At 30.9% G+C, this 13,087-nt stretch overlaps 1 protein-coding gene across 1 annotated transcript in view; it reads right to left on the bottom strand.

Annotated features, from left to right (window-relative positions):
• LOC134693480 (putative autophagy-related protein 11) overlaps positions 1-13,087 on the bottom strand; it is a 39,903-nt gene that overhangs the window by 9,485 nt on the left and 17,331 nt on the right. Inside the window, exons 5-7 of the mRNA XM_063554314.1 lie at positions 6,934-7,041; positions 5,074-5,175; positions 2,152-2,256 (exon numbers count right to left, since the gene is read on the bottom strand). Coding sequence (XP_063410384.1) covers positions 2,152-2,256; positions 5,074-5,175; positions 6,934-7,041 — 315 coding nt within the window. The remainder of the gene's footprint in view (positions 1-2,151; positions 2,257-5,073; positions 5,176-6,933; positions 7,042-13,087) is intronic.

Here is a 13,087-nt window from a genome sequence, read left to right as displayed (position 1 = left end):
AACAAATATTTAACCAAAAAAGCACAAAAAGCATCTATCAAATTTGAAACCACATTAACTGTGTCGCGTGTTTGACGTCAAAAAATATGTTTAATGTGAATACTTGTATACTGTTGATTGTCTCTTCATCGGTGTTCTTTTTTTTTGCAAGAATGTGATCTGTTTTTTCCCGACATATGGTTTATATTTTTTCTCATTTTATAGAAGTAATAGGTAAAGGTGCGTTAACAAGGCACGGTTTCCCACCCGATTTAATTGAGGTGTTAAGTAAAACGAAAACTCTTATTTGTTTGTTATATAATTAGCTATCACCATACTACAATTTGAAAAACAAAATGAACCTGGTTAGACTAGTATTTGATACACAGCCATGGGTACTTGCATATGTATTTGATAATGATAATATCGTATAGAATATGAAACAAATGTTTGCGTCAGAATCATTTTACTCTAGTTATATAATGTATACCATTATATAAAGTTTCGAACTATCTTGCTGGTATATTCTTTCGTTAGTTTGTTTTCCAATAAAAGTGCGTTTTAGAGGGTTGCTGCTATTAAGAAAATTACGGAATCTGGTTTTGAGATGGTTAAGATGAGTATGGTTCGTTGAAACATTTTCGGTGTCCGTACTGACTTTTTTGTCGGATTCTGCTAAATTGGATGCACGGATGACAAAATATGTATGTCTGTTTATGGAATATATGTACCAATGCCGGAATATGACTGTTGTTATTCATTCGTTTGATGTGTTAGAGCTTTTGATTTAGCTATTTTAGTAGAGACTTTCCGTTTTGCATTTTCCTTGAAGTTCAGTATTTTGTGTAACTTTACCTTTCCTCGTAGCCATAATACTATTGTTCTAAACACATCTTTCATCAGTATTCGAAACATGTTCAACATTTGTCAATAACTTTACTGATGCCAATAGCGGAGCGACCAGGAATATCTTGCACTCCCTAGCTTGAATAGACAGGTTAATAAGGTTCTGTCTATTCAAGCAATAATGCTTATTGTTAGGTTGATGAGTGTTTTTATAGTTTGATTGATTAATTAGTTTAACACGCTATTTATAGCACTATTGACTTTTTTGTGGCGGTGTTGTTTTATTCGTTGCGGAAGCTGGATTTCTCGGAGAGAACCACATTCCCTCGTAATAAAACTGACATGCCTAGTGTATTTAGATAAAAGCCGAGTGCTAGTTGTAACATGTGGGGTTTGAACTCCCATTCTAAATGTTGACAGGCTATTGTTACTACTAAGACCCCCGAGTTTTACCCAAAATAATTAAGTTGTGAATACTTCGACCTGAATATTCCCTGATTTATAACAATAACCCAGAGAATATTAAAATATCGATAACTTTAGTAGAACATTTATTATCTAAAATAGTTGAAGGTTACAACGAAAAAAAATACTGTAATAAGTAATAATAGTGCATCGTGAAGTTTATTTTTCTTATCCTTTAAGTAATGTTAATTCAAGTAAGATTTCATGTTCATTTTATTTGCTTGTTATACTTTCGAAATGGTATGAATAGTTCTCATATGGTATGAGCTTAAATAAATTATCACATGATACAATTATAGATTCTTCAACTATATCAAATGTGATTCGATATGAATTCATTCATGACAATTAAATTTAAAAATTGAAAACGAGAGGCAAGGCGAGAGTTTTATTTATTTAAAACTAGCGAGAGTGGATATATATCGTATAACCTTCTGATCGAGAAATCTACCAAAAATGTGGGTTATTTTTTATGTGACTTCCTCATGCATGGTTGCCTTTTTTCATGACCTGATAATAGGAATTTTAGAGGATATGAAGAAAATTTCATGTCATAATCAAATTTAGACCAATGTCAAACTAAGAACAAACAAATTACACAATGATTATTTTCAATCAACAGATCCGGAAAAATATAAATCGACTAAGAACTAGGGAAATAAATATGCATGTCCATATTACTGAAATTTATATTATTATGAAAGAGTTTTATCTTTGATATTGTATGTTAAATAAAACTGATACAACTATTCATGACCAAGTCAGATGAACCATTTGCATAGTTATTGCATCAATGAATACTTAACTTTTCACCAGGATATAAAAGTACAAATGGTAAATGCAAAAACAGTAAAGCCTTACTCTGAGCATTCTTTGGCAGCTTTAGTCATTTCTGCTTTAAGTTTGCTGTTATTATCCACCAGTTCAGATACTTTTTTCTTCTCTTCACTTAAATCACGAGATAATCTAAACAAAATAAAAGGAAACATATTTCGAAAATATTTACGTTAAGAAAATATGCACATTTATATAAGTAAACGTCAATAAGACAGTGACCGCACGTTATAAATTGCCAAAATGCATAATATGGCTGTTGTTTAAAACAGGACAAACACTGTATGATTGGTTTGGTTGGAAAAAAATTTAATAAGCCATTTCTTCAACTATATTATATTTTCTTGTAAATTTAGAACATCCTATCCTCCATACGTCGAACGTGTACAGTATGACGTTACTGGGTAGATGTTTAATTACAGATTGGATCTCTTCCAGAGTATTATAATAATATATCAGAAGGTAGTACATATCTAACACAATAAAGTTCCTATGCATGTGCGTAACTTTAAAATATGTAGAATATTCGGGTAATTATGGAATCACGTGAAAGCTGTATAACTGGTGATGATTGTGGAACACTTTTTGACTGATAATTTTGAATAATAAAAACATTGCATGACATTTGAAAAGGGAATACATGTTGCTTGTTCCTCAGACCTTAAGTACATATTTTAGCAGATCCGAAATTCCGGAAACCATTGTACAGACGTTGTTTCAAAACACGTGTATGCATACTTATTCAAATGAATGCTCAATTAGAATGTCGAGATATAAGAATGTATTCTTCTAACGTTTCAGTCTCGTTGAAATCTCGGTCTGGAATTATTTCCAAAATATGTGATACAAGTGGAAAATATCCTTGAATATAAAAACTGTTTTAATCAAACTTAACTCTGCGAAAAATTGGGTATTTCCAAAGAGTAATTTTTGAGTAATCGATGTTTTTAAATTTTATTACCAATCAAGTCAGTCTTTTTAGCCAATATTTTGAGAAAATAGTTGAGGGATGCAAAATATTATTTTACCAGAAACATGTATATCCCATATCCGTTTTTTCTTATAAAATGTCTTAGATATGTATTTATTCAATCATTTATAACAAAGAAGTTGAAAAAATATGCATTGACAACATGGTAAATGTGACACTAAAAAGCATCAACATATGACAAAACTTTCTTATATTAACACCTACCTATAGTTGTTTTAATTCAAATTCATTCAGATTGGTCCCCTTTCTCTTTATTAAAAGTATGACCAAAAATTCAATTGTGGAATTGTGATTTTTTTCATTATAATAACCCAAAAATATTCAAAGTTTGTCAGCTTTTGATGTTTTTCACCTTTGTTTTGGAATAGATGTTTTCAATTTCAAATGCTCGGACATCCAAAAAGATTTTGAGGTTATATCATTATTTAGGTGGGAAATTATAGGAAATGGTTTGCACTTACAAACGCAAACAAGGTAAGCATGTGTATAGATTAAAAAAACTTAGAAAATTCAAAATAAAAAGAATTGTCTGTTTGTCATGTCAGGGCATCATCGTTTAATGCCGAACGATGCCCTATACTAGCAGTTGCTGGACATGAACTCCGGTGAATAGTTGTTTTATTGACAGTTCGGCAAATTTGTCATTTCATATATTTCATTCCCGTGACTGAGTGAAACAAATGTGAGGGAAAGTATCATTAACCTTTTAATAAATGAACTCCTAACCAATCTGTAAAATAGACTTGCACCAATTCACAAGTCATTTCTACTCTATGACTAAAGAATCGATCGACAGATGTTTTTCCCCAATTTGTATCCTTTTTTTCTACTTGACATAACAAAGGTCATTGTCACATCATTTTGTTTTTAAAAAATCATGCATTGATATAAACTAAATTTATAAGGAAATACTTGTCAAACCACATTCTTATATATATTTCTGCTGAATCTGAAAATGTATTAATGAAATAAAAACTAGATATATGTTCATAAAAGACGAGCATGAGTATTCATTAGGCACGGTCGATTGTGAACATTTACTATGCTGATTCATATAAAGTATTACTTTTATTACATATATTTTTTAAAGTTTGCCATGAAAAATGATCGTTTGATACCTGCAAAAATTCAATAAAATATGTATTATTAATTAAACGTGAATTTTTTTTAATGATTTAAAATTTTACAAAATCTGCAAACAATTTGGCCTATATTCCAACAGTATATCTCTCTCACTTTAAATTAATGTTGTGTGCTTAACCTTGAGTGATATTGTCTTATGGGTCATTGAAGTGAAGCTACTAGAAAATCCATTATATTCAGTATGGAACGATTTCTGTGGGGATGAATTGACATTTCCACATTATAATACGTAACGACCACTTCAGAACAATAAAATGCCCCTGGGATTGATTAGATGATTAATTCATCCATTTGATTGACTGTTGCTATCTTTTTACTTTGAACTAATGGTTGTCATCTGTATTTTACCATTACCTTTTTCCAAGATGGATGTTCAGATCATATTTAGCAGAATATTACCGCTTGTTATTGAAAACAAAAGACATATAGTTAAGTACCGGAAATCAACGAATAGTTTTACACTTAAGCATTTAACATTAAAACTTCAATCAACTTCAACGATTTTACACCAAACATGAAAAGAATAGGTACAACATCCCCTCAGCACATGTAATTCTCAAAATTTTCTACCTTTTAAATCCTTGTGTTAATATGTTTTGAAACTGTATATCAATCGTTATTTCAATGGTTGGTTGAGTCAAACTTGCCCAATTGCATTATACGTTCCTGTTCAAATTGAATAACTATACGTTAACAACGTGAATGTAAAATCCCTGTTTCAATACTTCTAGATAAATAAAGCACAAATGACTTGCAATTATTATGTACTCTTGGTCTCTAAAAAATCTATTTTAAATTCAGTTTATATGGCTTACTTTAAAAGGTCATCTACTTCTTTTTGTTTTTCTTTCATTTTTTGCTCTAGTATACCCTTGTCTTCTGTCAGTCTGACTATTGTCTGTTCATGCTCTTTCAGTCTGTACAGAAATTTATTTGTTGAATTTATTGCTACATTTTTAATGACAATTACAATTGATTATTTTTTTGTCTCCGACATATACATATCATTTTCTTAATCTTCCCGTTATGAATGTATATAATCTTTGTATACATTCGTGGACTATATCTGTAAACAAACAGAAACGAATCGTAATGCATTCAGCATAATAAATGATACTTACATTCTATAAAAACTATTAGTTGTTCTGTTTTGATATTTTATGTATAGATTATGTATTTGTACACTATTGTTCTTTTTGTCCCTTTACCTTTTTTGCCAACATGTTATCTGTTTTTCCTCGACACATGGTTTTAATGTTCTGATTTAATAGTACTAATATGCAGGACTTATATGCAAGATAAAACAGCTACTTATGAAAATTTCAAATTATGATGTTCTCGTACTAAAATACTTATTGGACCAATTTTCGTCGATTATAATGTAACTTAACAGCATTCCAAATCATACGTTATGATGATGCTTGTTTACTGCTTCATTGTGAGAATAATGGTTCTCTATCTTAATAAAACAATACTATTTAATTATAAGCTGTCATCAACATACAATTTTGAAAGCTTCTCAGAGTATTGATAAATAACCATGGTTATATGTGTTTGGCATCATAGTATTATTATAAATATTAAATAAATATCTACCAATGTTTACCTAAGGGGTTAGTTAGAGTTCGTCGAAACTATATTTCTATTGTAAGGTAATATGAGTATTAATTGATTGATTGATTGACTAATTAGTTGGTTGGTGTGATACAACACTTTCGGTACTTTTGTTATTTAGTGGAAATCAATAAAATTGAGAATGGAAATTGGGAATGTGTCAAAGGGACAACAACCCGACCAGAGAGCAAACAACAGCCGAAGGCCACCAATGGGTCTTCAATTTAGCGGGAAACTCTAGAACCCGGAAGCGTACTTCAGCTGGCACATAAACAAATATACAGACTAGTTTAGTGATGATGAACGTCATACTAAACTACGAATAATACACAAGAAACTATAATTAAAAATCATACCAGACTAACAAGGGCCAGCGGCTCCTGACTTGGGATAGGCGCAAAATTGAGGCGGGGTTAAACATGTTAAACCTCCACTCCACTCTCCCCTATACCTCTTAACAATGTAGAAAACAAACGCACAACAATAAGCACAGTAAAACGCAGTTTAAGCGAAGTCCGGATACGATGTTAGAATATGAAAGAAAAGAAAATAAACAAAATGAGAATAATACATAAATAACAACTGACTACTAGCACTTGATGACATGCCAGCTCCAGGCGTCGATTTAACTGATTGAAAGATGATGTCTTCATCATATGCATATCATGTACAATTCCTCCTGTTAGGGGTTCGATGAAGAAAACCTAAGATTCTGGAGACAACTTAAGTAAACCCTCGTCAATTCAGATAACACCTGAGTAACCCTTTGAATAGGAAGGACATTTCTTTTTTTTGTTGTGTGCATTAAAGGAACATACCACATTATATGTATATTGAATAATGGGCAATTGAAATGTACATTTATATTGCAATAACAGTAATAAAACAAACTGAGTTTCGACCGAGAAAGATGAACCATTTAGAATGTTATTGAATGAATGTTAATCTTCAATTTTCACCGGAATATAAAAGTGCAAAGTAAATGCATCTTAAAATATTATATTTTGACGTCACTTAATTAACAAAATTAAAATGATGAATGTAAAAAAAGTAAGCCTAACTTTGAAGATTCTTTAACTTTTCTTGCTATAAATTCTGATTTCAGAGTGTCGTTTTCATCCACCAGCTTATATACTTTTTTCTTCTCCTCAGTTAATTTTCGAGATAAACTGAACATATAAAATTGAAATACATGAATAAAAGAAACAAAACATCAATATAATGATAAAAAGAAAACATATTTGGATTACATCTATGTAAAGTTCAGTATGCGCCAATGGATCATGATCAGTAGTCGAACGTTATAAATTGTCCAATTTAAAATATTGTAATTACATTCATCAACAAAAGACATGTGTGCTCATATCGATAATAAAAAATACTTCAATTATTTACAAAGAAATTAAATGATGCAACCCATCAAACGAATGAACAACACGTGTTATATTCCTGACTTGGTAAAGGTATTTTCAAATATGGGTACAGTAGTCATCACTGTATCAACATCTCAAAACAAACAAATATTTAGCAAAGAAGCACAAAAAGCTTCTATCAAATTTAACAACCACATTCATTGCTTCGAGTGTTTGACGTCAGATAATGTAAGTAACACAAGAAGAAATATAAAATAATTTTGTTGTTCAAATTATCTTTAAGAAAAATTTACAATTTCACATGGGGAATGGTGGTCTACAGGGTTAAGGTAGCACAATACAAAGATTTTATAACTCCAACCTTAAGTTTTAAAATGCTGAAACTTTCTTGGTAATGCTTAAAAATTTATGAAACAGTTTTGAATAGCTAACAGATTACTTTTTCAAATTAATGCAATGTTAGTATTATGCAACCAAAATGTAACCAATCATAATGTTACCTATGTCTAAAATATTTTTTTCACCAAATTTCCACTTTTAAATGAAATTAACTTCTGCAAAGGTATCTCTAGAGGGTTGATTTATTATACGTTGTTCCTCTGGCCATTATCTGCAAAAGGGTGATTCCGATTACAGATAGAATGTATAGATGAAATTTTAAATCCTAAACAAATATTATTTTCTTTTATGTGGTTAGGATGTTTACACTAATTAGAGATATATGAGAGAACGGAATACCATAAGGACAATTTGAGACACCCTTTTGAAGCCCATGAAGTGTTGATTAAGATTTCGTGAAAATATTTTGGTATAGTTAAAGAGATGATAGAGCTAAAATCATTCAAGTGAACTGACCAATATGTTCCACTAATTACATAATTATTGATTACTTAATGATTGCATTATAAGAATATTGCAACAATGCAAAAGCATAATCTTTTCTCTATATATATACCTCTTTTATTATTTTCTATGTATTCATAAGAAAGTTACAGCATTTTAAAGGTTAGTGGTTGGAAGTAAAACAATCTTTGTATTGTGCTACCTTAAAACGTCAAAAGTTTTGTTAGGAGCTAATTTCAGAAAATGACCGAGATTCAAAATTATCCAGAAAATCTTTAAAATTTTTAAGAATCCCCATATTCTAATACCACTATTCGAGTAAAATGATTTTGTCGTTCAAAGTTTTTGAAAATTACTCTACGGTTTCACATTTCTGTGTTCAGTGAGCTACTAAATTACGGGAAAAAATCGTTCAAAAATAATTCGAGATACGTAATGTTAAGACATTTTTGTTTATAAATAGTATTTATTAAAGTCAAACGACAATCATTTAAGTTTTGTTTCGTGCAATACAATTTGTGATTATGGCCTGATCCAAGATATTTCAAAGACGGTGTAGTTTCCCATATTTGAATTTATACTGACGGGCGGAGCGATGCGACGAATCATTTAGACGATAATACGCTAAAGATTTGTAAAAATAATATTGTGGACAACATGCGATTTTCAAAATTATTTAGAGATCGAAAGGGGGAAGTACGCCCTCTAAACCAGTATCCTCGAATGCACGTTAAGGTATGTATACATTAAGGTAAAGACAAAAGGACTATTTGATAAGCATATCAATGATATGAATGTCTGCACACATCAAATTATTTGCAATTAAATTAGAGATTTTTTTTATAAAATAATAGTCGTGTACACCTTTTACATTCGGGTGTGTTGAAATCTACTTTAATTGGATTATTTAATTTTTATATTTAAAAAAAAGATGCATTAAATCTTAATTTCAGCATAATACTGGAAATATGGCTTACTTGGCAATGTCATCTTGTTGTTTTTCTTTTTCTTTCTTTTCTTTCTTTAGTGTAGCATTTTCTTTTGTTAATCTGGCAACTGTCTGTTTTTGTTCTTCTAATCTGTAAAAAATGTACATTTATTAAATGTATCACTAAACATGTCAAATATCTACGACGACAAATATAAAGAACACCCTGGGTTTTTTTCAATGATGACACTTTACTATGATAACTCAGCATGAATTCCATTTACAATATATATACATTGTTCACGCATATTTGTAATTAAATTTGCTTGTATTTACGCTCCACGGTCACTGGTGGTCATAGATCAGTGATAACTATTGTTGTTGAGGTGTTTTTGTACTCTTACCTGTTACACCTGAATGTACTGTCTTATAACCCCGCCTAGGAGCATTCAAGCTAGTTATACAAAAAAGTACCTCAATAAAACTAACAAAAATTTGTTCTATCTTATTAATGTACTTAACATGCCATATTCACAGAAACATAATTATTTTGCAAATTGCAGGAAACAGGGGAAAAAAACAGAGACAAATCCGTAGCCAATGGGTCATAAAACAGATAATTTAGTTAGAAAAGCTATGAGTGTTTTCATTATAAAGGTCTCTGGTACAGAGAAAGGTTAATATGCAGGATATACTTACTGGGTGTGTGATGAAATGATTGAAGCTCTTAATTTTTGCATTGATAACATAAATGCTCGTTTCGGCAACAAACTTTATCTACAAGTGGTAGATATAAAAGCAATAATACCGCCCATGTGATAGAAGCCTTAAAAAGCTTATTCTTGTACTGTTATGAATCACGGTTTATGACCATACTCAGTAAAACCCGTTTTAAATTGCATTTAATTGACAAATTATACAACAGTTACCTTCATCTTGATGAAAATTGGTTCGTTAAATAATCAAGAAATTTCTAAATATATCGCCAAAATTTACTTACAAAAAATAAACTAAATACAACTGGTAATAATTGTCTTTTTCTAGATTTAGACTTATTAGTTTTACACGGGAAACACTATTCCAACAGTTACGACAAAAGGATGATGTTTCGTTCCTTATTGTGAATTTTTCATTATTTGCATAGTGATGTTACGGTGTTTATATATCACAAAAAAGGGGTGACATATACAATAGGGACAGTCAAACTCATAGATAAAAAAAACTACTAGTAACAACGCCATGGCTAAAAATAAAAAAAGACGAACAATCAAATAATATTACAAAAGACACAACATTGATAACTAAACACTAAGCAACACAAACCCCTACCAAAAACTTTAAGTGATTTCAGGTGCTCCGGAAGGGTAAGCAGATCCTGCTCCACAAGTGGCAACCGTCTTAACGCTCATGTTATTACAAACCCGGAAAGTAGTCTTATTCAGTAGTTCACATTCGTAGTGAAAAAGGGAGTGGATAGTAATTGGGACATACGAAACATAACCGATTGCATCTGTGAAACGGTTATTCCATATAACAGTCAACATACTCGTGATGGCGTCCGTAAAATTACAAAAGGATGATTCCAACTGCGCCATCTGGTACTCTTGCTTTAGAAGCTTCTTTGTGAGCAGCAACCCTGTATCGAGGAAATCGTGATAGGAAATACAAGTCCGGGAATATCGTATCAATCGGAATATATATACTCCGTATGCAGATTCTGCTGGAATGTTGCTAGATAGAAATGGAAAATTTACTGTTGGAAAGCTAAATTCATCTATTTTGTCGTAAAGTTCTGTTTAAACATACGCGTATTGTCAATTTCTAGATATAATTCGTGATATGAGGCAGACATAACTGCATCTGATGCATCCTTTATCTCTGGTTTGATGGGAAAGATACATTCAACATAGTCACCAAATTTCGAATTATTCAGTGACAGAACATCATCTATATAGCGGAAAGGATATTTCCAACTTCTCATCTTTCTTTCTAATGAGTTCCTGTATAAGGTCTACCTCATAATAATAAAAGAACAAGTCGGCAGTAAGAGGGGTATAATTGATTACCATTGAAATACCGACAGTCTGAAGAAGAAGACGTCCCCGGAACATAACAAATATGTTGTCAGTCAAGAAGTCAAGCATCTTGATAATGTCAGTTTGAGTAGTTTTTGGTTGAACAGAGTGATTCTTTACAAAGTATGAGTTATCCCTCCCCGAGACAAGATACTTAAATAACTTTATGTTTTGTCAATAACATGGTTTATAATCATGTTTTTTGCGTGAAGTGTATTCATAGTTTAAGTTTAATTGTTCGTTAATATAAATGTTTATCATTCTTATCATTCAATGTGTTTATAGCTGAAATTTTGGGCACCATAACTGGTTTATTAAATCATCTGATATTTTCTTTTCTTAAAATATGAACAAGGTTAAAATACTGAATCGTGTTAGAATGAATGTTGCAGACTTTGATATATAAAGAAAATAAAGAAATACGCAAACATGATAAGCTGTATATGTGATACAATAAGTTAAATAATTGTGTTTAGGGTGTTAACAAATATTTTTGCAAATGTTCGTCAACGTTAACTTTGCAACGGCATAGCTAGAATTACGTTTACGGCATCTGGGTACATTTTGTCATACGTCGTCACATATCATGTTGTACATAAGTCGTATATTAACCATTCTAATGCAACAACATTTGTAACGTTTATTTTGATTGGATAACGTCATTTATTTACATGGCATCTATTGACATCAATTAACGCGTTGCCAGTAAACTTAATTTGCGATCATCACATCCCCAATTGATGCCGTCGGAGCTTAAAATACAATACAGTTATCTCCTAATGCGTATATATAAAATGTCTCATACATGTATTATAATGTTCCAATGTTTAACTCTGTAAATGAAATATGAATATTTTTACTTGACCTAATATTTTCCATGCACATGCTGGTAGACGAATGCTTGGATTCCCCGTCCTCAAGTTCCACAGTTTATAGATGAATGAATATATCTTTTAATGTATAGCAAAATGAAGTTCCTACCAACATCGTGTCAACTTTGCTACTAACGATACACGTTTTTGTATCCAGAATTCATCTGGAGACATTCAATTACGTACGCATAGCAGTAAAAGGTAAATAGATATGCCGAACAAAACATTACTAAGCAATAGCATGTTAATCCCTCGGACGTTGTTAATGTGATTGTTTGATGCTCATTTGATAATTTGATAGTTGTAGAACATTAAGCTCAAAAAGGAATATTTACGCATCTACATGTATATTTACATTTACTGATATTGCTGAAGTTTTGAAGGAACATGTACAATTCATAAGTTTATTCTCATGTTTTGAACTTTTAAATTTTTGATAAAAATTTCCATATAGACTATTTTTTACCTGATTAAATCAAATATGTAATAAAAAATATACCTTCATGGGCTACTTTTTGTTTTAAATGAGGTCAACATTTTGTGTGTTTGCTCAAAACTCGAATTTGTGGCAGTATTTTCCTTTTCGAAAGAAAGACAAAACATTTTTGGTTTTAAATGATAAACACAAATTGTTTTTTGTTATATAATTAATAATTTTCTTTTTTTATAAGTATCCTAAAATTTATACATATTTTTTTCAGAAATAACTCATATTTATCAAATGTTCACGACTGTATATTTATCAAATTAAAATTGCAGTATTTACGTTTTCATGAAAATTGGCACACATAATCTTCTCGCGTAATCAAACCAAATGGCCTTTTACAAAAGAGAGCTCCATTAACTCGACTTTAAGATAAAAAAAGTTTGAATGATAAAAATCAGTCGAGAACTGCATTTTTTTCCGATAAGTCATAGTTTGACGTCGCAAAAATAACAATTTACGTTAGCAACTTCATTACCTCCCCTGTAAGAGTATCGTATGCCCTTAAAGAACATGTGAAGCGTTCATGTGGAGATTTTTATATATTCATTTATTTTTGTCATGATGATGAAAAGTATGGTACTATTAAGGGCCCGCACTTAGCCAGTCCATTTTTCAGTAGATGCAACTTTGATAGTCA

The sequence above is a fragment of the Mytilus trossulus genome, chromosome 12, assembly GCF_036588685.1.
Source record: "Mytilus trossulus isolate FHL-02 chromosome 12, PNRI_Mtr1.1.1.hap1, whole genome shotgun sequence".
Taxonomy (NCBI): domain Eukaryota; kingdom Metazoa; phylum Mollusca; class Bivalvia; order Mytilida; family Mytilidae; genus Mytilus; species Mytilus trossulus.
This window is presented reverse-complemented; position numbering and strand designations above follow the sequence as displayed.